This window comes from Chelonia mydas, chromosome 1 (genome assembly GCF_015237465.2).
Source record: "Chelonia mydas isolate rCheMyd1 chromosome 1, rCheMyd1.pri.v2, whole genome shotgun sequence".
NCBI lineage: Eukaryota > Metazoa > Chordata > Testudines > Cheloniidae > Chelonia > Chelonia mydas.
Window position 1 is genome coordinate 328,169,055 of NC_057849.1, and position 26,762 is coordinate 328,195,816.

Here is a 26,762-nt window from a genome sequence, read left to right on the forward strand (position 1 = left end):
GTACGATAAGTATGCTGAAGACAGGAACAATGTGATGTGGTAGGTAGGACTAAGTAATCATGTAATTGCTTTTTAAACTCATCCTTACGTTTGTTCTAGAGATTATATAAGTGGTGACATAACTTGCCTGGTACTATGGTCACAATAAAGCATATCTGGTGCTAAACTGAATAACATTTCATTGCATATGCTGTATAATACACCTTAAATGCAGGGTAAGCAATTTTTTTCACATTAGTATCACTTGATCCAAATGGTAATTTTAGTAATTGATTTTTCTGGGTAATTGTTTTTAATTGTTATCCTCTATGGTAATAACAATTTTAATTACTGATTTGACATGGTTATTGCTGGTAATTCATATTACATATGCTTTAAAACAAAAAGGGAAAGCGGGTTGTATCCAAGCTTTTCATCATTGCTGACCTGGAGCAGTGTTATTGAGACATTATGAATAAACTATACAAGATTGTGCTTTCAGTTACACCTGTGTAATGCTACTGACTTCTTTGCAATTGCATGTGCTTAAATGCCTTGCAAAATCATGGCCTGCAGGCAGAATTTGGTCCTTTCTTCACTGGTACTGCCACTCTTCTCCTCACACTATAGAAAACTCCTCCGTCCTCACCTCCCATGCTGAGACAAAGACAGACTCTATTTGTCAGAGCTGAAATCCCTCATCAAGTTACTTTGGAAACACTGAGCTAAATTAGTGCAACTATTCAGCATAATCACTTAATCCTAAATGCACAAAATTAGCCCTACTATGATATAACAAGAGACAGAAAAGTTTGGTGCCCTTTGTGGGTGAATGAAGGAAATCTCACACATTTATTCTGAAGTCGGGCAGTAGTATAGTTATGGCCTAGCAGCTAAGCCTAAAGAAAAATGTTTCCATGAGTCCCACAACCACCAAAGAAACAATCTCTTATTATCAATGTGCATTTAATCAAGTGTCTCCCAAGAGGTGGGGAGGGAGTTTGCAGGAAGAGAGGAAATTAGATACTCACTTCACCCAGAAAGTCATTGGAGGAGAATCTATCATAATCCCAGACAGTCACTTCCAGTGTTTTCTTCTTCAGCTACAGTTTAAATCAAAAGATGATTAATCCCAATTGCCATCATAAACCTCATGTCGCATCCATACAATAGCTTCTATTTTTATTAATTGCCTGCATTCTTTTTCAATGTGATAGCCAGACAATTTTTTATCCCCACATCAACCTTGATCTCAAAAAATTAATTTTGGGCAAAGCTGGAGTTTGTTGTCAAAACGGATGGGCTTGTACAAGGCACTGCTGAGACTCTGAGAAGTTGCTTTTGAAAGCCCGACAGTGTGTCCACCACAAGGCCCATACTGTGACTTTTTAAATGTTGATAGTGACTACACATCTGTACAAACAATGGGTGTTACCATACACACTGTAACGAGAGTGATCAGGTAAGGTGAGCTATTACCAGCAGGAGAATGGGGGTGGGGAAAAAACTTTTTGTAGTGATAACCAAGGTGGGCCATTTCCAGCAGTTGACAAGAATGTCTGAGGAACAGCGGGGGGGAGGGGGTGGGAACAAGGGGAAATAGTTTTACTTTGTGTAATGACCCATCCACTCCCAGTCTTTATTCAAGCCTAAGTTAATTGTATCCAGTTTGCAAATTAATTCCAATTCAGCAGTCTCTCCTTGGAGTCTGTTTTTGAAGTTTTTTTGTTGAAGAATTGCCACTTTTAGGTCTGTAATCGAGTGACCAAAGAGATTGAAGTGTTCTCCCACTGGTTTTTGAATGTTACAATTCTTGACGTCTGATTTGTGTCCATTTATTCTTTTGCATAGAGACTGTCCAGTTTGGCCAATGTACATGGCAGAGGGGCATTGCTGGCACATAATGGCATATATCACATAGGTAGATGTGCAGGTGAATGAGCCTCTGATAGTGTGGCTGATGTGATTAGGCCCTATGATGGTGTCCCCTGAATAGATATGTGGACACAGTTGGCAACGGGCTTTGTTGCAAGGATAGGTTCCTGGATTAGTGTTTTTGTTGTGTGGTGTGTGGTTGCTGGTGAGTATTTGCTTCAGGTTGAGGGGCTGTCTGTAAGCAAGGATTGGCCTGTCTCCCAAGATCTGTGAGAGTGATGGGTCATCCTTCAGGATAGGTTGTAGATCCTTGATGATGCGTTGGAGAGGTTTTAGTTGGGGGCTGAAAGTGATGGCTAGTGGCGTTCTGTTATTTTCTTTGTTGGGCCTGTCCTGTAGTAGGTAACGTCTGGGTACTCTTCTGGCTCTGTCAATCTGTTTCTTCACTTCAGCAGGTGGGTATTGTAGTTGTAAGAATGCTTGATAGAGATCTTGTAGGTGTTAGTCTCTGTCTGAGGGGTTGGAGCAAATGTGGTGGTATCGTAGAGCTTGGCTGTAGACAATGGATCAGGTGGTGTGGTCTGGATGAAAGCTGGAGGCATGTAGTTAAGTATAGAGGTCAGTAGGTTTCCGGTATAGGGTGGTGTTTATGTGACCATCGCTTATTAGCACCGTAGTGTCCAGGAAGTGGATCTCTTGTGGACTGGTCCAGGCTGAGGTTGATGGTGGGATGGAAATTGTTGAAATCCTGGTGGAATTCCTCAAGGGCTTCTTTTCCATGGGTCCAGATGATGAAGATGTCATCAATGTAGCGCAATGTATACCTTCAAATCAGCGGCACAGCTATGGGTACCTGCATGGCCCCACAGTATGCCAACATTTTTACGGCTGACTTAGAACAAAGCTTCCTCAGCTCTCATCCCCTAATGCCCCTACTCCACTTACTCTATTCAGGGGACACCATCGTAGGGCCTAAGCACATCAACCCCACTCCGCTGTTCGCCAGACGTTCTTGTCAACTGCTGGAAATGGCCCACCTTGATTATCACTACAAAAGGTCCCCCCCCCGCTCCTTCTGGTAATAGCTCACCTTAAGTGATCACTCTCGTTACAGTGTGTATGGTAACACCCATTGTTTCATGTTCTCTGTGTATATAGATCTCCCCACTGTATTTTCCATTGAATACATCCAATGAAGTGAGCTGCAGCTCACGCAAGCTTATGCTCAAATAAATTTGTTAGTCTCTAAGGTGCCACAAGTACTCCTTTTCTTTTTGCGGACACAGACTAACAGGGCTGCTACTCTGAAACCAGTTTAATACAGATATTCTTAATGATGTAGAAGACCTTCACAATAAACAGTGGATTTATAGTAATTGTTGTTACAAAATATCTTCTGGTCTCACTTAGTCTTAGTAAAATGAACAATTATGCAGTGCCAGTTTCTTTGAAAATTAAGTTAAAATAAGCGTATCCTACCCCCCCGCCCAAAGGAGATTTTTAAATATTTGGGGGGGGGAATACATAATGCACTTGCTAATAGGGCAACAATAAAAATATGGTTTGAAAGCAAAGATTTAAAAAGTGCTCTTAACTAAGTGAAATTCTGTTATCTCTCTTTTTTAATATCCTATCCACTCGGGCAACATAGAACACGTTTTTATTGGAAATATCCTGTGAAAAATTAAACAGAAGTTTGAACAAGAGACTATATAAAGTGGCAAGATAGCACGGAAAGCTTAGCATATCATTTGTGAATGCCCTTCACAAATTATAGGCAAAGATATTTAAACATTTAGAGAGATGTTTTAAAGAGTGCCTCTTCTTTACGAGTTATGAATGTGCTGTACTGGCACAGAAGGAAGGATAGATGGATCTAGGAGGGGAAAAAGTATGGATCTGATTGAATTTTTGTGTGGGAACTGATACATATTTTATTGTGTGGGAAGAGTATTTGACACAGACAGCACTGCCGAGTGAGGCAGAATGTTTTTGAGGGAGCCCTTTATTAAAATGTTGCCAGCACATTAGTCTCTCTCTTCTTCGCTCTCTTATCATTTCTCTTAAGTCTAAATCTGAAAAAAAAGTTTCATTGTGTATTTAACCTGCATAATTTATGTTTTTGCCACTGAACAAGAATCACAACCCTCTTCAGATGGAGCTATCTTATCCAGCAGACCAGGATTTCAAGCAAATGGCCCTATGCTGGAACTGCATTTTTGTATTAGCAAGATAATAAAACAGAGCTGGAAATTTATAGTACTCCACATTTTTTGTAGTGTCTGTTTTAATCCTCTTAACTTAATAAAGCTTTTATAAAATACCAGGATAATGGACAATCATCAGAGGAACTCTGCTAAGCAGGGTGCATGAGATAAGTTTCAAATATGAGTTGAGGGGAAGTATTTGTCTGAAGACATATGTACCACAATTAAGGAATCAAGAGCATTTTGTGGTTAGAGATTTTACAAGTAGCCCTTGTGTGTGACTCTATCTGAGCAAAGTGAGGTGCTGTTTTACATAATCCAATTTTAGCTGCTGAAGCCAGTGATTTAAGGTCCCCTCAGGAAGTTAACGGGTGATGTGATTACAAGTAATTTTTCTAAACCTGGGTTGGTGTGTCTGTGTAGGTGGGGAGTGCACTCATCGGGAAAAGAACAAGTGTTCCCAGGCGAAGGACAGCTAGACGGCCATGATCACGCTTTGATCAGGAAGCAACTTTGGCTAGGCGCCAGTCATGGTGAGACAAAGGCATTGCTGAGCCTGAATCTGTTAGTGGGTGTTTCTTGTGTGGGAAGTTGCTAGATAAAAGTGAGCATTGTGACACATCATGTGGCAATTTGGATGAAATCCTGGGCCCACTCAAGCTACTAATGGCAGTTTTACCATTGACTTCAGAAGGACCAGGATTTCATCCTTACGATAGTCTCTGCATAAACCAGGTGTTTTCTAGTCCTAGTTCTGTCAGTCCATTCATTCTGTACCCATCATCATGATTTCTTTTAGTGCCTATTAAGGCAAGTCACCTAACATTGACTGCTCAGAGAGGAGTGATACTAGGTAGAAAAGAAAGGAACGGTTTGTTGTGTCTGAATCATAAACCAATTTTTTTATGAGGGTACTTTAAACTAAGCAGTCATTTGACGACAGGTTTCATTTTGTCTCATGTCTGTTAGTTTTGCAATATAGAATGTAAAAGCACATAACATGTTAAGGTTACTGCACTGTATCAAATATAATACATTTATAATACATTGAAAAGGGGAATAGAGAGGACACAGGAAAAATTTATGACAAAAATAGATACAGGATCTTTACTGTATACAGGCCACCATTTAGTGCAGTTTAACTTTAGAGGAATTTTTTTTTTATTTCTGATGTATAGCAGAGCACAAGCTTCTTTTGAGCTAGACAAAACACTTTTAATTGACTCGCTCAAAATAAATCTGGGTATAAATTATAGGGCAAAAAAGTTTTACCACCACAAACTTAGTTTAGTGAGAATTCCAAGCTATCCTCTCCAGACCCCCTAAAAGCATGTCAAGTTTACAAAATCTAAAACCCTGCAAGGTTTGCCCATTCCTAGTATTCATAAAATTGAGTGCTGTGTACGGGACTTTGTGACACTAACGTAAATTTACTGAAATGTATTGAGTAATATGTGTATGTATAACACAGCCTACATGGTGGAATGTTCGACTTGCTCAGATTATGATTATGTTGCCTTTTGTTGGTAGGCTACAGAGGGTATCTGGATGAAATTCACTGTAATACTATTACAACTAATAACAATTCTCCTTTAGCTCAAGTGTTAGGAACATGTATTACTGGAGCAGAAGATGCTGAAATGTAGCCCTGCTGATGACAGGTAACAGTTGCCTAGTGATTGGCACTAGACTCCACAGAAAGTATCTATGTCACCAGAGATAGAGTGATAAATGTTGCCATGTTCTTGGATCTGAACTCCTGTGAACCTCAGATTCCAGAGAACAGGCTGGGGGGACATACGGAGTAACAGCTAATGTCTGCTATTTCCCCATATACTGCCTAGAATGTCAGACCCTTCCCCCCGCTTATGTGATTAATGTCTCCTCTAGTAACTGGCTCAGACACAACTAACAGCTAACTACTATATTAATAGTTCACATGGGAGAGGTCTCCATTTGAAGGTCTGGAGATCACTGCCTGCGTGATATTGCTGATGACTATGATATTTGTGTACGTGTAGCTATGGTACATACCATTGGGAATATTTTCTATATTCTCCCCTGGGAAAATTCACATAACTCACTGAATGGAGCAAGCAGAATATTTTTATGCAGGCCCTGACTCCTATGCCAGATATAGAGCCTTCTCTTATTCCTTTTCTTCAAAGCCGCTTTGAAAGAGCATAGTACTAATTTATGCCAAGATGCATGGTGCAGAATAATTAATACTGAATAATAATTTTATAATTATTTGAACTTATTTAGTTTTATATTAATATTCTATGAGGTTTTTAAATGCATTGCCTTTTACATTGTTATAAAGGACTCGGTACACAGGGGCAGAAAGGGAATGTGGATATAATTTTCAAAAGAGCCTAAATGATTTAGGAACCTACATTGCATTTTCAAAAGTGACTAAGGCATTCAGGAACCTAAGTGACTTTCAACGAGACTTAGGCTCCAACGTGCCTGAGTCACTTTTGAAAATTATCTCAGGTTCCTAAATCACTTAAATGCCTTTGAAAACTATATCCTTTCTAAATAAATCTATTATATATTAATTTCATTCAAGGAAGTGTAAATGTTTAGAAACATTAAAGACCTGAACCTCACAATACTCCTGTAATGTATTGCTACCTACTTTAGACTGATCAGAAAACTGTGGCAGACTTTTTTTTTTTAATTTGTCCAATGTCATGTACTGTGTCAATGGCAAAGGTAGGAATAAAACTCAGAACTTTTAATGCCAAATCATCTGCTCTCATCACTCCATCTTACACCTATCCAAAGAAAGGGGACTTGCACTGAGAATACATAGCAATGTTTGTAATATATGTCTAGAACCCCTCCCTAAATTAAAATATCTCCACCATTCTCCCCTTCCAAAAAATTTAATTATGAAATAAATACTCAGTTTTACTTATTTTTTCCATTTAACTGTCTAACTGGAACTTGCTACATTGCAAAATTAATCATTATGGTCTTGAAAAAGTCTGTTTCATTCAAAAGTCTTTCCCATAATTATTTTCAGTTTAATTTCTGCTATGTTATGAAAGAGAAAATGAAAATGAAAAATTGTATAACCAGCCAATGTCTAGACAGTGACGTTAAAAGGACTGTATTAACAAACATTTAATAATACTTATTTGCTGTCAGCAGGCGAGCATGCCTTTGATCATAGAATCAAACGGCCTTGAGAGGTCATCAGGTCCAGTGCCCTGTGCTGAGGAAGGACCAAATAAACCTAGACCATCCATCACAGGTATTTGTACATCCTGCTCTTAAAACCCTCCAGTGATGGGAATTCCACTATCTCCCATGGAAGCCCATTCCAGAATCTAACTACCCTTACAGTTAGAAAGCTTTTCCTAATGTCTAAGTCTCCCTTGCCATAGATTAAGCACATTACTTCTTGCCCTACCTTCAGTGGATATGGAGAACAATTGATTATTGTCCTTTTTATAACAGCCCTCAAAATATCTGAAGACTGTTATCGGTTCCCCGCATCAGTCTTTTTTTCTCAAGACTAAATCTGCCCAGTTTTTTGTTAATCTTGCCTCAGAGTTCAGGTTTCTAAACTTTTATCATTTTTGTTGCTCTCCTCTGGACTCATTCCAATTTTATCTTTCCTAATGTGTCCTGCCAGAACTGGACACATTACTCGAGCTGAGGCCCTATCAGTGTTGGGTAGATCAGGACAATTTCCTCCTGTTAATACACTCCAGAATGATATTAGCCTTATTTGCAATTGTATCACATTATTGACTCAATTCAATTTGTGATCCAGTATGACCCTCTGAAACTTTTCAGCAGTAACCTCGCCAATTATTCCCCATTTTGTAAGTTGTGCATTTGATTTTTTCTTCCTAAGTGCAGGACTTTGTTCTTATCTTTAATTAATTTCATCTCATGGATTTCAGACCAACTCTCCAAACTGATGGAGGAGTGGAAAATGCTTCTCTGAAAGAATAGTCTTATCAAGTTTTTGAGCCAACACTAGCAAGGAAATGATTGCTGACAGTATATGGCTAATTCACAATCCGATGTAGCTTAAGTAGTTTGCTGATCAGAACATCTGTTCTGCAACCAGCATTGTTATTCTCTTAAACTCCTATTTATAGTCATTATCAAACTGTTGTGAAATATCAATCCATGTTGGCTATGCGTCCAGACACTATGAACAGCTTGACATGGGGACAATTCTCCAAGCTGTAGTATATGTTTATTTATATGTTAATTTGCAGCCATCATATACTCTAGGAACAACTGGAATCACAAAAATCAGGAAAGATCCAATGCTGGGAGGGACTATGGTGCTATTTGCTATCTTGGCAAGGGTATTTAACCTTGCTGCTCTGTGGAACTCTTGCTAATTCATGGAATAGCACTGAATTTTCCTAAGAGAAGAATCATCCACCTACACAACCATCTCATTCTCTCTAGCCAACAGATACATGCCAGGAGAGGTGTGAAAAGAAAAGTCCCTACCAAAAAAAGACACTATGTTGCACACAGTTCTCCCCTGGCGGAGACGACGAAAGAACAAACAAAATGTGACAGATGTTAGTCACATCTCTTAATATACTTCTCTTAATGTATTCCTGGAAGGCACTCAGATACCAAGGTGATGAGTGCTGTATTAACATAGAGCAAGGTGAATAACTGATTTTTTGGTTGGGTGGGGTGGTCTTTCTGAAAAATTAAAAACAAAATGCAGTTTGGATCAAACAGAATCTAATTTTTTTTGGAATTTTTGTTGAATCAAGAAAGTCCAGTGCCTGAACCACTGGGCTAAAGGTTGTAAATGGGAAGGATACCAGCATCAACACCATTTCTTCCTCCAACCATGCTGAAACTATTTGTCAAATTTGCTGAAAGTTCGAATAAAACTGCATTTTTCCTTGAATAAACTATTCATTCTGAAAATTTTGCCCAGAACCTCCATGGAAGAGAACAGAATATGATTGTAGTGACAGTAGAAGCAAAGGTTAAAAAAAATTAAAATTCTTTTTTGTCACATTTTAAATTCTTTGATCTTAGCCCAGTGGGCAGGTGTCACTATTTCAGCCACTCTTAGCACAGGCCCTAGCTGGCATCCTGAACGGCAAACTTTTGACTGTTACTTTGCCAATTAGGGCCTGTGGTAAGAGTGGCTGAGATACAGACAACTTTCTACTAGGCTCTGGCTGAGAACATCAGCTCATTTAAGGTCACCAAATAACTTTTTGATGTTCAGTCACTGCTAACTAGACCTGTGACATGTTCACAGCAGCCCCTGAAACCAAACCATTTTAAACTTGAAAATCAGCCTGGATTATTTGGAAAGTTTGCTAAGATTTACAAACCTCTTTAGTGAACCTGGGAGGTTTAGGGGCTGCATTGCAGCCATACCATTTTCATTTCATATACCTTCACTGTGAAAACAGACAGGGATTTGGTTGAATTTCACTTTGAACTTTTGGATTAGTTTGAAATGCTATGTATGCAAACCCCCAAGGTGTGACACCAAAATACAACATGTACACAAACCCTGAAAGCCATAACTGAGCTGGATTTCAGCCCATGACCTTAGCAGTAAAAGACTCCATAGCCCATTATTAAGGCTACGATTTAGTCATGGGTATTTTTAGTAAAAGTCATAGACAGGTCACAAAAATTCATGGCCGTGATCTGTCCATGACTTATCCTAAAAATACCTGTGACTAAAACTTGGGCGGGGGAGTGTGGGGAGGGATGTTTTGAGGGGGACGCTGCTGGGGTGGTCATTGCTGGGGGCAGAGGTGGCTCCTGAGGCTGGAGGCACCCGGGGCCAGCGGCACCTGCTGCCAGGGGCCGTGGACTGGGGCTGCTCCTGCCAGCTGCCTGGGGACCGCTGCCTGGGGCCAGAGACCACAGCTGCTCTGGCCGACCACCCAGGGAATGCTGCCTGGGCCACAGACTGCGGCTGCTCCGGCCGCCCTGGGACAGCTGCCGGGGGCCACCTGCCGGGGGCCACCTGAGCAGTGGCTGGTGTGGCTGTCCCCAGGGCTTGGCTGTCTTTGGGGCCACCTGAGCAGCTGGCCCCAGAGCCAGCTGTTTGGGCGGCCCTGAGGTCAGCCACACTGACTCCTGCAGAAGTCATGGACACTGCAGAAAGTCACGGAATCTGTGACTTCCGTGACCTCCATGACTGACATGCAGCCCTACCCATTATCAATCCTGTGAACCACATTAGTCCCCTCTCCAGCCTTCTTAGTGTTGCTTCATGCAAAAATGAATTCACTAATCCACACTGTCATCACTGAAAGAGAAAAATAAATAATCAAGTTTGAAATTGGGAGGCTAATTTTAAGGGCTGTGTGTCAGGATGAAGGACCAGATCAAGGCAGCTGAAAAAATCTGGACATTCTGCAGTAGCAAGCTTGGCATGCTGAAGTCATTTATAAAGTACTGAAAGATTGGATGGCTGTGAAAAATCAAATCTGAAAGTGTCAAGAACTAAATGCTAAGAAATATAGGAACATTCGGGAAATGCAACTGGATCCAGGTGCTGGAAACAAATAATCTGTCTAGGTCCATTACTCCATAATTTTTGGATTTAAACCAGGAGGGAGACCCTCGTTTTGTCAGAATTTTTTAAAAAGGACAAAACTTCTCTTTCTCACACTCAGAGCACTGCCATGCTAAAGGCTACTACAGCTGATTTCGGAACTCAAAATTAGATTTAGAAAACTAACAATAGTAAGCAGAAGAAAGCTTTTGAGAACATGAGGGACTCCCCTCCCCAACTGTGACTGAAGCCGGTCTACCCTTGGAAAATAAAAACCCTAAAATGTTCCTCTCAGGGGACTAAGCCCATCCTTAAGCCCCTCACTATTATGTGTGAAAACAGCAACATTCCATATGTATTTTATTTAAATATAGAAAACAACAGAACCCCTAATATAAGTGAACTGGATGACTGCAAGGAGCAAGACTTCTTGTTTCTACATCTTAGACATGCCCTATGTCTTGACTCACACTCTCTAGTTAATTCAGCATCACATTCAGAGTTGCCATGCCCGCAGCTGTGGCATTGCTGAAAGTGCTGGGATCCTGGAGGCAGCCTCACAGACCTGGAAAACACTCAAAGCCTGAGTCTCTAGTTACAATCCTGAGACTCAGCAGGTGCATCTTAGACCTGCTAGATGCCAGGAAGGAAGATCTCTGATGGTCATCAGCTAACTAGGCTGTCTCAAAAGAAGACGGTGACGCTACCAGACCAAGTGCCAACTAATGCCAAAGCCCTTAGGCCTCACTGAACACTGACAAATGCATAACGGTAAACCAGTCAGTATTACCTCTGGAGTATTATTAAGATAGGTAGTGAATTTATATCTATGTGTCTAGTGTTTAGACTTTATGAAATGCCTGTAAATTGCTGCATGCATAATCTCACTTAAAACCATGCTATAAGGTAATACTGAAGTGTTTGTTCTATAACTGTAAAATGTTTGCTTTGAAACTATGTAGCTCACCAAACAATAAAGAAGACTTCACCTAATGCAAAATGCTGGATTCCTACAGATTCCTGCCCATGAGGAAAGACTATTGAATCCAAATGGGCCATCGTGGAACAAAGACTTTGTTGATTTTGTCTCCCACAGCCCTGAAGAGATTATGTGCCCAGCCCCTCATTTTATCACTGGGATGCTGGGGGAAGGGAATAAAAATGCCTGTTAAGGAGAATTTATTATTCTTTTGCTGCTTGAACTCTTGAGGGTGAGGCTTTCTAAGCATGTTTTGCCTGGGTTAGCCCTAAAGGATGCATAGAGTCTGCTTACTACAGAAGTTTCTATTACTTTTTGAAAGCTGACTGTAACTCATATGTGTGTGTGTGTGTGTTTACCTGCTTTACTCTTGTAAAGAACTCTTATTTCTTTTTCCTAGTTACTAAATCTGTGGCTGGTTTGTTACAGGATTAGCTACAAGCACTGTCTTTGGTTTCAGATCTGAGTACAACTGGCCTGAAGTAAGTGACTGGTCCTTCAGGACTGGGACTAACCTGAATATTGTTGTGATTTTTGGTGTAAAGCAACCATCTGTTATAATGTCCATCTTGCCCGGGTGGCAGTGGGACTCTCTGTGACTCCATGGTAAGACTGGTATAGTGCTTTAGGAGATCACACTTGTTACTAGGTTGGTGAAATCTCATTATAGAACATACAACCAGGTTGGAGTTTTTCCCCTGCTTCTTGACAGTCTGCCCCAAGGTTGGCACTCAGGGTCGTGAGCCACTCCAGACAGTGAGACAAAGACAACAACACTTGGCACAGGCACTAACTCTGTGGATGCTCCAGAGCTAGAGCAACCACGGGGAAAATTGGTGGGTGCTCTGCACCCACCAGCAGCCAAGCTCCGCTCCCCTCCCTGCTCTGCCCCCCCCCGTCCCACCTCACCTCCGCCTCCTCTTCTGAGCGCGCCATTTCCCGCTTCTCCTCTCAGCACTTGCCGCCGCAATACAGCTGTTTCATGGCGTAACAAGCTCTGGGAGGGATGGGGAGGAGTGGGCGTGCTCAGGGGAGGAGGTGGGGAAGAGGCAGGGCCGGGGCCAGGATTTGGGGAAGGGATTGGAATAGGGGCAGGGAGGGGGCAGAGTTGGGGCAGGGACTTTGGGGAAGGGGTTGGAATGGGGGCAGGGCAGGGGCAGAAAGGGGGTAGGATGGGGTGAAGTCAGGGCGGGGCAGGGGGCAGAGGGGGATCGAGCACCGACCAGTGCCAGCAGAAGTTGACGCCTATGCCACTTGGTGAACAAATCTATGTTAAATGTGTTTGCTGAACTTACTTATCCCTGGAAAATACACTAAGTATATTGATAGTCCAGCATAGTAATGTTGACCTGGTGTGACTTTAAATGATGTGTATGTGCGTATAGAACTAATAGAGGGATCAAGGGTATTTGCCTCCAAACGCTTTTTTAAATAGCTGATAGTAGGTGCAATACGGTGAATTCCAAAGTAAAAAAACCAAAACTATTGGGAAGTATTTTTACGAGTTGAAGGGGCAACTAAATCTCTGGCAGGGATGCTCAAACTGCATCTTTAGAGAGAGTGAACTCTATCAGAGGCAAGGAAATCATTCAAGCTTCCCTTCAATTTGATAGCAGGATTTCTCAGGGGGATGAACTCCCTCCAATATCACCCCTGATTCCACAATGACAGTCACTGGCCATACAAATAATAGAACAGAAAATCACAGTGGATAGTGCTAATAGTCACGTACCTGCTCCATGGAGATACTTTTATAAATGACCGTCTGATTCCACTCGGGATTCAAGCTTTTCTGCACGTATTTAGTCCTCCGCTTGTACTCAGCACTGAATTTGAACAAAGGAAGGGAACATTACATTAGTCCTCTTTTGTTTCCTTCTGTTCTTGTACAGAATATATTTTATGGAAATAGAAAAAAAACCTGCAACAACTCAGGGCTATAAGAATACAATGAGCGCCTACCTTCTTTATCTGCATTGCCCAAGCTGCTGTACCATGGTTTCATGATGCTATCTTTAAAAAGCTGACCTTATGAGCCTTCTGAAAGCTCAGCCTGCCTACAAGAAAACTGTTCAACCTCCAGCATCAGGAAACACAAGCCTTTTTTTTTTTTTTTTTTTTTTACTGTAGTTATACATACCTCCTGCCTCTTTAGAGCAGGGCTTTAATTACAACTGTAAATGATAATGTGTTTCTTTCCCAAAGAACATCTTTCTCTTATCACATTTAGGTAGGCTTAATCCATTTTATTTTTATTTTGTATTCTTTAATCACAGGAGTCTCATCATATAGGAACATTAAATGAAAGCAATGGTACACTGATATACTGTTAATGAAAGAAACAGTAATTTCATAAAAAGAAAAGGAGGACTTGTGGCACCTTAGAGACTAACCAATTTATTTGAGCATGAGCTTTCGTGAGCTACAGCTCACTTCATCGGATGCATCCGATGAAGTGAGCTGTAGCTCACGAAAGCTCATGCTCAAATAAATTGGTTAGTCTCTAAGGTGCCACAAGTCCTCCTTTTCTTTTTGCGAATACAGACTAACACGGCTGTTACTCTGAAATCAGTAATTTCGTACTGATCCTGTTCTCTGGCCTCGCCTCTGACTGTAGTGAGACCAAGCATAAAAGTGCATCAAGCTTGTTTTTATCAATAGGCAAGTATAAGAAGTTTGGCTGAATTAGCTGCATTAAAAAGGAGCTGAAATATACTCAATTATACTCTGCATTTCCTGGGTGAAGAGCAAGTAATGCACTCACCTTTCATACATTATGGATTCCTTGGGCACTATAAGCCCTGATGCTAGATCCACTTGTATACCAATTTTAATTTAATATAAAATGTTAATGGAAAAGATGTCATAGGGTTACCTAAGAAAATACCAAGAACTTCTAGGATTCTGAGCACTCAAATAGATTTAAAGTGCAGAACCATTTTGATAAAATGAAAGTTAACTGCTCTTTTATTTACATTTAAACATGGCCCTAATGTAAAGGAACAATCAAAGACTTGAAGATTGGTTTATTTTATTTTTGATTATTCTTCCTTGTTTTAAGACCACTCTGAAAGCGTATAAGTAATATTTCCCAGCTTGATTTGTCCCTGTTCTTTTGGCAAATACGATTTCCTCCCTCTGCTATGGTTCTAATGGAGTAAACACCAGTACGGATTGCCTCATTTTGAGTACTTGCATAATTACAGCTTTGGACACAGTGGTCGTAGTCGATACTCTTACTCATGTCAAACAGTACATTATACTATACAAGTGGCCCCACTGAAATAAATTGTGCAAACAGTTTTGAAAAGTTCTTTCCAATTTTTTTCCACAGAAAATACTTACCATTTTCTGACAGGCTCTACTCTATTGTCTCATATCTGTTTTTCTATCTATATACATATTTTTCAGAAAGGCCCAAAGGCCCACATTCTCTTCTCTCTCACACTATATTACATCACAGGCACTGAGGAACATACAGCACATCTGAGGTCTGCTCCGTAATAACGAGGCATTTGTGATCACAGTGACATGAAATCCCTCTCCTGCCTCTTTTCCTCAGACATTCAGTTCCGAGTGACACTCGGTAAAGACAAAAAGAAAAGGAGGACTTGTGGCACCTTAGAGACGAACAAATTTATTTGAGCATAAGCTTTCGTGAGCTACAGCTCAAATAAATGTGTTAGTCTCTAAGGTGCCACAATACTCCTTTTCTTTTTGCGAATACAGACTAACACGGCTGCTACTCTGAAATCTGTAAAGACAGTGACTTGCAGCTCTTCTGCATCCCACACCTAGCCCATTTCACACAGCCCCATTCATTTTCTTTCAAAACATGATGTACTACTGTCCTCCAATTTACTAAAAAATGTGTAGGGCACTGTGGTTTGTAAAGCAAAGTATCTTCCCACTTCCACTTAAGAGAGGAAAGCAGAACATGTCCATAATGCAATTGGGTCTGACAACCTCAGAGTGTAATGATACCTGTTAAAAAAGGAGCTCTTTTTCTTTTTCTTTTTTATCATGCATCAGTAAGAAAGATGGATGGGATTTCAGGGGGAATGAATGCATGTTAAAAAGAAATTCACCCTATAGTCTTATTACTCTGCATTCTTTGCAAAGAAGGCAAAAACAACCACCCCACTACCACCAACACCACCAAACCGTAAACCTCTCTGGGAAGCAGAAAGACTATGATGACTAATCCTATTTCATGGTCCACTTAAATATTTATGCCTATTAAGAAAACCAGACAAACTCAGTGGCATGTTCCCCCCATTCCCTTGCTCACAAGCCCCTCCCTAGGCCTTTCTGAAGCTGTCTCTGCACATCTGGAGATGGGGTAAGCTGAGAAGGGCAGGACTGGGGTGAGCATCTCTCTGTCCTCACACTACTTTTCTGATCAGCTAATGCCGACTTGTAAAAATTAACTCACCCAGACTCCCCTTGCACAAGTTGGAATCCATTTCCCTCCTACCCGGGGGCAGGGGAAAGGGGGCAGGGACAGTGGGGAACATAGGAGCTTGAAGACAGTTCAGAGGCACTGGAACTTGGTCTGGATGACTCTGGTACTCAAGGGATCTACTGGTTTCAGGGGAGGAGATCTTGGGTTTTGAAAGTGGGTAGGGGATTGGACCCCCCTGCTGGTCTCCTTGATACCACTGTAAATCTTGAGTAATTCCCATGAAGTCTGTGCAGTTACTCCTGGGTCAGCCTTAGGGGTGGGCAACATGGGTGACTGTCCAAGGTGCCATGGTCAGGGTCGTGGGGGGAGGGGGGGCACCATCTGAGTGTTGCAAGCTGGTGGGCCTGGGCTGCCGGAGAGCGGGGGGTTGTGCGGGCAAGTCTGGGGCTGGAGCCACTGGCAAGCCAGGCAGGGGGGAAGGTGATGGCACCTGGAGCTGCCAGCTGGCGGGGAGACACAGGCAACAGGCTCGCCCCTGTGGAGCCAGTGGGCCAACCCCTGGTATCCCCTTCCCGCGGGCGCAGTGGTCAGGAGGTATATGGCCGGGGAAGGCCCTGGGCTCAGAAACTCCCTCTCTGTGTAGCCTGGCCTGGATGGCCAGTCACTCATGGCAGCGGCTCTGCCTTCAGAGCTGGGCACCTGGCCATCCACTGCTGCTCTCCGGCCATCCAGGCCAGGCTGCACAGAGAGGGAATTTCTGAGCCACCCAACCAGTGCTTAATTTGTGCCAAGGGTTACTGGGCCTGAGCCCTGGCAGGTCTCTCATTATAAATTAAGCACTGTGGGGAGGAAGTGGGGCTTGGGCGCAATGAGGGTGGGGAGCCTGGAGAGCCTGCGGGGGTCAGGGGCAATAGTGGGGAGACTGTGGGGGCCAGGGGCCATGGGCAGGTGCCTCTGCCAGGGGTGCCAAAATATAAGTTCATCCAGGGCATCATTTTCCCTAAGGCTGATCCTGAGTTACTCCAGTTTTATATCTGTGAGAGCAGAATTTGGCCTGAAGTGCTATTGCAAAAGGGACAGAGTCTGTTGCACAGCAAGAAATTAAAAAACAACAACACTGACTAAATCTAGAAAAGCCCACACAAAGCAGAATGCCACTTGAAGGACTGTGCAATTTTAAGAAAAAAGACCTGGCAAATACATTGGATCTGTCCCACTAGATTACCACTTTTCCCTTTGCCTGTGATTAACAGATGGTGATGCTTTGATACAACACCTTCATTAAAACTAGTCTACTCCCAATGGAGTTCATACTTGAAACTCATAAGACATGCCATATGTGGAAAGAACACAAACAGAGGCTCTTCCTTTTCTCTATCATTTCTCTGGGTTTCCCCTTTTATACCCTGTTGCTATATGCAGTAACACGATACATTACTTATAGAATAAAGAAAGTATTAGACTACTCTTACATGGAAAAATTAACGTTTGAATACATGAATTATATAATTATATTAATTATGAAATAACCGTGATTTCAGGCAGAGCAGAATTTGTTTATTAAAAAAGCCATCTATTAGCCTGCTTAAATTTTCCTCTTTAAATAAATGTGAGATTAGAGCGCTGAATTGTATCTGGTATTACTCTGGGTTGGAGCTGGTCAGAAATTTTTAGTCAAAACAAGTTTTTTTTGACAAATACGCCATTTTCCTCTGAATTGACAGGTTTTGTAAAATGTGTCAATTTCAATAAAATTTTCTTTAGGACCCTCTTCCACCCTTCTCACCCTCGCGCCCCCCAATCCTTACCCCTCCCATCCAAATCTCAGACAAAGTGCTTTGACATTTTTTGAAGGGAACATTTCAATTTTTCATTTACAAATGACTTTTCAGAACAAAATTAATTGTTTTTCCACAAAAACATAGTGGAAAATGTTTTTAAGGTCAAAATTGCAATGAAATGTTTATATTTTATCCAAATGAAATATTTTGATTGACCTGAAATGAATTTTGTTTTGGTATTTGGTTTCATAGGAAAATTTCATTTTTGTTTTGTTTTGTTTTCATTCTGTTTTGGAATAGAAAAAAATTCAAAATCATGGAATTTCCAACAAAACAGAAAATCTGGTTCTGTACTCGCTCTGCTGAGGGTTGACACTGGTGTATTTAAGAGCAGAATTTTGTCATTTAATCTGTTTTATACCTGTACTCCAAAACCCAGCACAGGTAAATCTAACTAATATTTCAGTTCTGCTTACTTCAGACTGCCATTTATATGTGGACTTTTGCTAGAAAGCTATAAATCCATCTAGTACAATAATCTATAATATAATTCTAGGCAAAGGTTTTGTATAAGGTGTACAATAGTTCTCTAAAGAAAGGTAGAATTGGGTCACTTCCAAATAATGTCAGCATCTCTGATTGTCTCTCAGCAGTAACCTCTGCTGAAAATTATGTGACAAGTTCACAGTTAATCACAAGCATCAAAGAGTAAGGACCAATTTACGCAGTATTTGATTGAACAAAATTCCCATTCACTTCAGTGGAAGTTTTAAATAATTAAGAACTACAGAGTTTGATCCTAAAATGTTACTGCATCAGGAACCACAACAATTCCCCCCCCTCCCCCACCAATTTCTTTCTCTCCTGGAAATCAGATTCATTAGACAGTGAACAGCAAAGCCAGTCTTGGTTCCTGGATTTATAGGTCACCAGAACTCAATGAAAATCTACAGGTACATGCATAAGGTAATCACAGCTTGATGCATGCATGCTTCAAAGAATAAAATTGAAAGATAAGTCACTCTACCTTGCATTCTGGACAACCATGACTTGTCTGCATGGACCCAGTGAGGAGACAGTGTAATAAATAGAGATGGGAAAGTGGAGGAAGCAGCATGAGAGAAAATGGGAATAGACAGAAACGAAAGAGAGAACATGTGAATAATAAATGAGCAGTTTCTAGTTTCAGAATCACAGGAAACAGACATTAACAAGAATACATATTTTGATGTGGATTGAACTACATCAAAAAGAAAGATATGTATTAGCAATCAGTGAATGCATTTGTATTCAGATAAAAGTAATGAAATTACTGAGCATCTCTCCACTTTAATTGTCAGTGGTACGTGCAAAGAATCCCCAAAGCAATATGTCCCATTGTGAATGATAACATTAATCTTAGTTTGAACTAGAAATGGGCCCAAACCACAACGGAAATTTAAATGCCCCAGAACTTTGTCCCCGTTTGGAGCTGGATTTGAATTCAGGTCAGAACTTTGTAGCTTGGACCTATCTCTAACTTAAAGTCTTATTTCTACAAAATCAGGGCAATAACTCCCCTCCCCCTCCCTCCAACTTCTCATATGACAATCAGCACAAGTAATTAAAACTCAGTTTTTACATAAAATGGAACTGTAGATGTCATAATACGTAAGGACTTACTATGTATCCATCATAAATGGTCTTTTTTAGCCATTTTGGACCTACTGATTTCAATGGGAATTTCATGACCAATTTCTCTAGGAGCAAGACTGAGCCCTTTATAGCCTGAATCAACCATGTTTTCGATGGGACAATTCATGTGCTTTTAGCTATATGTGTGGTTAAGTACCTTGCTGAATTGGGACCATAGTTCAGAAATTCATCCTAAGCTGAACATTTGGGTAATAAGTGTCAAATTTTCAAGAGAGCCTCATTAGCTACACTTACCAAAATTGCAGGCAAATCCATTTGTAGGTGTAAAACAAATAGTCGTGTGTGCAATTCAGCATATCTGCACATATTTACACAGTTTGCTTACATGATGCAACTATGGAGTTTAGTATATTATTTAAATAAATAAATAAATAAATAAATATATATAAAAATTATAGGAGGCCAAAACCAAAAGGAAACTACTAATTTCAGAGGCATCATGCTACTATGGCATAGCTCAAAAATAGGTTCACTTTTAAAGTGCAGGCCAATATTCCATTATATGGACTAATGATGATCGGTATTGTGCAAAGAAAAAATATATTTTTAAATATATATAAATAAATTTAATGGTTATGTGAGTTACTTTTTCATCCGTATAAATGTTTGCAAGATTGAGTAATTGAAATGAATGGGACTGCTTATGGGAATAACTTACATGTGTGAAACTGAATCTGTCCATATGTTCTTGCAGAGTTGGGGCCTATTAAAGTCCATATGCATTATTTTAACACAGGTAAGTAAGAGTCTGCAGAATTGGGCCACCAATCCATACCTACGGATTGCTTGAGACAGCAGAGTGATAGCCTGAATGACTGTCACAGATCCTCTGGAGCGATTGCCATCAATTATGTTCAAGAGAATTTAAGTTCTTAAAGTAATGTATTATGTGGTGGCCAAATATGTGCAGTAAGTCACATTCTAAGACTCTTAAGGAACTACTGTTTTAAAATACTAGTGCACACACTCAAGAGCTGACTGTTGTGCTGCATTGTTGGAAAAAGTCATTTATATACAATAGTTAATTTTAAAATTTAATTTACAAGCAGCTGAAAGGCATGAACCCACTTGATGGGACAATAGCTGATAAAGGTTTGATTCAAAAAATAAATCTAGCTATACCAGAGGGGCATAATGCCTCTGAAACAAATATTCTCCAACATCTTTCACCTCTCCTAAGTACAAAGGTCAGACATATATTTTTAACTAATGTGGTCGAGGCCTAAGACTCTGTTAGGGCCAATGGGATTATTCACATGCATGAAAATTTACAGGATTGTATGAAGGATTACAGGCCTCAAACCCGGGCTTGTGGGTTGCGAGACATTGGCAGCTCACCTGAACCAGTTGAGAAAGGGGTTAGTAAAGATATAGCTCACCTAGGACCCCGTCCACAAAACTCCTGATTGGGGGAAATGTCCAGCCTTACTGATTGGCTGGGATGCACTATACAAACCAGAAAGAGGCAGAGGAAGGTGTCTGAGCAGCTAGGTGAATCCTTGGTTGGCTGTTACTATGGACCCTGCCTGCTTGCGTAACTCCTGAGCCCTCCCTTCTCATTTGTTCATGCTCTCCTTAACTCAGACCCCCATCTGTTCCCAGTTCCTGTTTTCCTGCTTCGCTTTAGGTCTGTGATCTTGCGCCCTAACCCCGATGCTGACTACAGCTTTGATGCCTGCCTTGACTCCTGACTCTGAGCATTGCCTTGGCACCAGACTCGGGCACTGACTTTTGGCTTGGAACCAGACTCTGGCTCTGGGCTTGGCTACACTTACATTTTATAGTGCTCTAACCAGCCGGCTCAGGGGTGTGAAAAATCAGCCCCTGTGCGCAGCAAGTCAGAGCGCTTTAAAGCGCTACTGTGAACAGGGAGCCGTGCTCCCAGCGCTCAGAGCTAATCCCCTCATGGAGGTGGATTACCAGGAGTGCTTCAAAGTGCTGCCTGGGAGCGCTCTTGCGACCGCGCTTTGAAGTTTCCGGAGTAGCCATGCTCTCTGATCTTTGACTCAGATTCTGACTCTGGCTTTGGTTCCAGGCTCCTGACTCTAACCATGAGATTGATTGCCCAAACCCAGGTCCCTGCAGATTGTGCCACTGCAAAATAAGGCGCTGGTCCTGCAAGTTCTTATGCATGTGTTTAACTTTATGCAGTTCCACTATTTAAGTCAGTGGGACTGCTTGTTCTGCACATGTGTAACTGCTTGCAAGATCAGGACCTAAAACCAAAGTTATTACAGTTTATCAGACAGCAGTATGCATTAGAAAGGAGCACTGATTATAGATTTGCAATTATACTAATGGTTCAAAGGAGTCATTATGATCTGTGAAAAAAATTATAAAACACTACACAAACACTTCAGTGGGGAACCCCACATAACAACCTATCAAATATTTTAACTCTCATATGCTCCCTGAAAGGGATGTTTTCTGTCTAATAGCTCTCCTTTTTACATTTACACTGTACCTTTAAAACCAATCATAGAGAGATTATTGAACATGGAATTAACATGGCAAATCTTGGTCTTAAATTCACAAAAACTAGAAAAAAAAATGAGCCAAAGATGAAATTCCACCCTAGTCTCACCTTGCAGTGTCCTTCATTACAGTCTCCCAAAAACATAAGAACCAGAAAAAACAGGCAGAGCAGAGTAAAAGACAGATTCATAAGGAGAACTCTGAACTCCATGGATCTGTTGGGTTTCACCAGACCACAATGTTATTTTAACATAATTTGTGCATGTGTGTGACTTTTATTCTGTAAAAATTCAAAATAAAGATGAAATCTACAGGCCTGCTTCAGATCCCACTGAAATCAACGACAAAACTCACATGGATTTCACAGGAAATAGGATTGGGCCCTTTATTTGCACTGTCTTGTTAAAAAAAAGAATAAAGAGATGTTCAATGCTGCTTGATACTAACCAGATTTTCTGAAGTTTTAATCTAAGTTCTGTTTTTCAGGACTGGCATCAAAGACAAATGAAAAGCAACAGAGTTCAATCTGAAATTTCCCCTCTACTTACCCTCTCCCTGGAAGTAGATAGACTTTAACGAAAGGGTCAGAATAGCCATTGTTGTCTCGTGGAGCTAGGTTTCTTGCTTGAAGAATGTGGATGATAAGGTTGCCAAGGTGCTTGTCATAGTTGATTTGAAGCTAGAGTGGGCATTAAAATACTTGAGAATTATTTTTTCCTTTGCTTACTTAAGAATTCAGTTTTCCCCTGAAACCCTTTGCATAAATGTTTATTAAATGCAGCAACACCTATTCACATCTACTTGACAAGTGGCTCATTTCAGCAGATGATTTAATCTTTCAGTGACCTGGGAGCACAGAAACAGATTCTGCTTCCTGCTAAAATGATTGTTCGCGCCTCCACAAAAAATGAGAATGACCTGGTCAACAGCCTTAGCTCTTACACTAGAGATCTCAGGTAGAGAGTCTAAAACGAGCATCGTGGTGTGGGCTCCATCAGTCAGTCTTATGCACTCACAACCATAAGCCATCTCAGTCTATCCCGTTGACAGTACAGGATTGTTCCCAGTCAGGGGAGTGGCCAATATTCACTCACACAGGTTCAAAGTGCACCCTCCCCATAATTTGAAATGGGCTTTTTCCCACACACCCTAAATGACCATCCTAACTTGTATCATCTTCTCTTGACTCTCAAGGCTCTCTTGGCTCCATTCTTCATTTCCCCATGTCTCTGTTGGTACTGTCCTTTTCTTCACTCTGCACCTATGGTATAGCTGTCCCGTATCCCACAAACCATCAGTGTCTCTGCTCCTTATACCATATCTGCTAAAAGTTAACAAAAGAGGCTGCCAGAACCAGTTATTCCCTTAGGCTGTCTTGCTTTAAACCATGGACACTTGGCTCTCTGAGCCACTATTGGAAGTGGACTAAGGGGACAGATGTAGACAGAGGAGGAAAGGTGCTACCAGCTGCTTTCCCCAGCTCCCTAGCAGCAGCAGAAAGGGCTTTCAGCCAGGAGGTTGGGAGCTTACCCACTCTGTGGGGGCCCACTTGCACTTTGAAGTCAGTGGGATTCCCATTTGAGTAAGGTGACCCTGAAATGGGAGCTCACATGGAACTGGGAGGCAATCCCAGCAGCAGCATTTTCTATGCCCACCAAACTTTCATTTCCAGAGGTGAGTGAACTTTTTATTTTTAAACCACCACTGAGGTCAATTCAATTCAGATATATTCAGCTACTCAGCACTGCATGGAAAAAATTTAACTGCTTCTTGGAAAATCCACAACTTTGCTTGCATATATGTTCAGTGAATCACAGCGAGTGTCCAAGGATTGCAGATTGGAGTCAAGTTCAATTTATTTTTTAGACCTTTTGAGAGCAGTAGGAATTCCCATGCCACTGTTGAATTGATCTTGTATTCCACACACTGATAATAAAGTCAGAGGTCCAAATCCGGCACTGCTTAAACCCCATGTCATCCCAATGGCTTTAGTGACATTTCAAGGGGTCCAAATACCTCAGAATCAGCCCAAATCACACAGCACAGGTTCCCTTCTGAAAACTCATTCTAAACCTAAACACTTTCAGCTGCAATAAATTCTGTATGTATTTACCTGAATTTCTCCAGTGATTGGATGGGATGTGGACTTTGTGGCTTCAGTGGGCTACCAGATGAAAAAATATAGCGAGACACATAGATTAAACATAACAGTCTTTCAATGGTCACATTTTTACAAAGCTCTGTTTACACTGCTCTACCTACCATTTACCTTAGAAAGCCACTTTTCTGCTGACTCCATCGATTAATAATTAATTATTATTATAGTATTTTCATTGGCACCTAGTGACCTCACCTGAAATCTTTAGGGTAGGTATTGTACAAACACTGAGCAAGAAACAGTCTCAGTCCCAAATTGTTTACAGTCTAAACCAGGGATCGGCAACCTCTGGCACGCAGCCTGTCAGGGAAATCTGCTGGTGGGCCGGGACGGTTTGTTTACCTGCAGCATCCACAGGTTCGGCCGATCGCAGCTCCCACTGGCCGCGGTTCACCGTTCCAGGCCAATGGGGGCTGCGGGAAGCGGCGCCGGCCAAGGGATGTGCTGACCGCCACTTCCCGCAGCCCCCATTGGCCTGGAACGGTGAACCGTGGCCAGTGGGAGCTGCGATCGGCCGAACCTGCAGATGCTGCAGGTAAACAAACCGGCCCAGCCCACCAGCGGATTTCCTTGACAAGCTGCATGCCAAAGGCTGCCGATCCTGGGTCTAAACAGATAAGACAGACAACATTCGGGAGGAAAAGAATGTAGCATCATTCTCATTTTACAGAGAGGGAACTGGAGCACAGAGATTAAGGGTAAGTCTACACTACAGCAGCTGAGCTACAGCGCTGCAGCTGTGCCACTGTAGTGTAGACGCTTCTGACATTGACAGAAGAGGCAGAGGTAGAGGTAGTTAATTCCCCTCTCTGAAAGGTGGTAGCTACAGCAGGGGGTGGATTGACCTAACTATGTCACACAGGGTGTGAAATTTTTCATAGCTCTGAGTGAGGTAGCTGTGTCAATCTAATTTTTAGGTGTAGACCAGACCTAATTGACTTTCCAGAGATGACACAGCTGGATTTCGGTAGAGATGCATGGATTAAACTACTTTAGGTCAAGGCCAATTATTTTCCCATCAACTTCTTGGATGATCACAGAGAAGAGGATGAAAGTGAGTGAATTTTCAGGTGGACGTGACAATTCCAAATTAGTTTCTGTTGATAGTCATTCATTGATTCTTAAGTATCATCTTCCTTGCCCATCAATTTGTTCATGTCACTGCCCTCTTTGAGTCTTTCCACTGGCTCCCCATCTACTATCATATCAAATTTAAGCTACTGGTCCCCTTCTTCAAATCTCTGTATATCCCTGCCTCTTCCTATTTATTCTCCTTTATTGAGGTCCATGAATTGCTGACAAGGACAAAAGCATTCCTAGATAATTATGTTTCTTCAGTTTAAGACAAATTTCACCATTTGTTTGATATCCTGTTTCATTATATGATGGTGTCCTTGAGCCAGCCTGGAGCTGCTTCCATTCTTCCAATGACTGGTCATGCAACCTGGGTCTATCAGGTTCTACAGCAAAGTTTTCAATACTTTTATATTCTCTCCATACCTGATTCCTTGGTTGATGCAGCAGACAATGAAAATTCCAAACAAAGACAAACTCACTATTCTTACAGCCAGTAAACAAATGCTCAGAAGATTGACCTCCTTCTAACTTGCAGATGTGAATTGCAACCTGCCAGGCATTCTAGGTCCATATGACACCTCTTGCTGTGCTAAGGTCATGCTGTAAAATATGTCTCACAGCTACTGCAGTCCTCAAAAGATCAAAGAGAATGTGTCAATGCATTGAAAAGCAACAGTTCAAGATGAGACCTAGAGCAGGGGCTGGAGCTCTGGGTTGTGCATATGTTGAACCATGACTAAGGGCAGTGCAGTGTCCTTTCCTGCCTGGGTGCATTAAATGGGAGCAGTTCCCTAGTCTCCTTGTGTGTAGGAATTAGCGCTGGTTTGAAAAATTCAGATGCAATACAGTTTTGTTGGAATTTGCAATTTGTCAAAATCAAAAGGTTGTGCAGAAAGTACGGTTCAATTTCAGTGGAAACTCCACTGGCAACCAGACAGGATTCTGACTAAACCCTGCCGTGTTTTCTGCCAGCTCTCACACCCAGATCCTCAGCAGCACATCTGTCAGGGAGCCAAGATCCTGGAAGGCCCAGCTCCCAAGCTCAAGGCTCCTTGGTAGCCTGGGCTCCTAAGATCCCTGGTATCCAGTCAGCCCACCAGGCAGACTGCTTCCCAGTCAGGGACCCCTGGCTTCTGGAGTCCATAGCTTTAGGGCAGCCAGGCAGGCAGACTGCCCTGGAGCCAGGGCTTTGCTCCCTTTTGCAGAAAATCTTGAATCGGAATGAAACCAAATTTTGAAATATCAAAATCCTCCAAAAAATGGAACTACATTTCCCCACCCAGCTCTAGTAAGGACTGCAATTGCTGCTGGACCTGGCTCAGGGTGACTCACATAGGGAGGGGATGAAGGAAAAGCCTCTTTGTGTTCTTCCCCCACCTCTGCACAAGAGATAGGCACAAACTGGCCCAATGTATTCTATCAAATAAATATCGTAAAATTCTGCAGGAACTGGAGATGAACCTAACCCCTATATTCAAATGTTGTAGTTAAGGGCAATCTCTAATAGGAACATAGGAATTCTTTTTTGACACTGGCTTGTACACAGTGTTTGGAGGAACACCCCACCCTCTCCTGCCACATTAATGTCACATGAATAAGTGC

At 41.6% G+C, this 26,762-nt stretch overlaps 1 protein-coding gene across 2 annotated transcripts in view; it reads right to left on the minus strand.

Annotated features, from left to right (window-relative positions):
* The window catches only part of PCLO (piccolo presynaptic cytomatrix protein), a 530,921-nt gene that overhangs the window by 77,801 nt on the left and 426,358 nt on the right, over positions 1–26,762 (minus strand). For both annotated transcript variants that reach the window (XM_043552451.1, XM_043552450.1), the window contains exons 14-18: positions 24,039–24,089; positions 22,474–22,604; positions 18,783–18,809; positions 13,302–13,395; positions 1,011–1,082 (exon numbers count right to left, since the gene is read on the minus strand). In XM_043552451.1, coding sequence (XP_043408386.1) covers positions 1,011–1,082; positions 13,302–13,395; positions 18,783–18,809; positions 22,474–22,604; positions 24,039–24,089 — 375 coding nt within the window. The remainder of the gene's footprint in view (positions 1–1,010; positions 1,083–13,301; positions 13,396–18,782; positions 18,810–22,473; positions 22,605–24,038; positions 24,090–26,762) is intronic.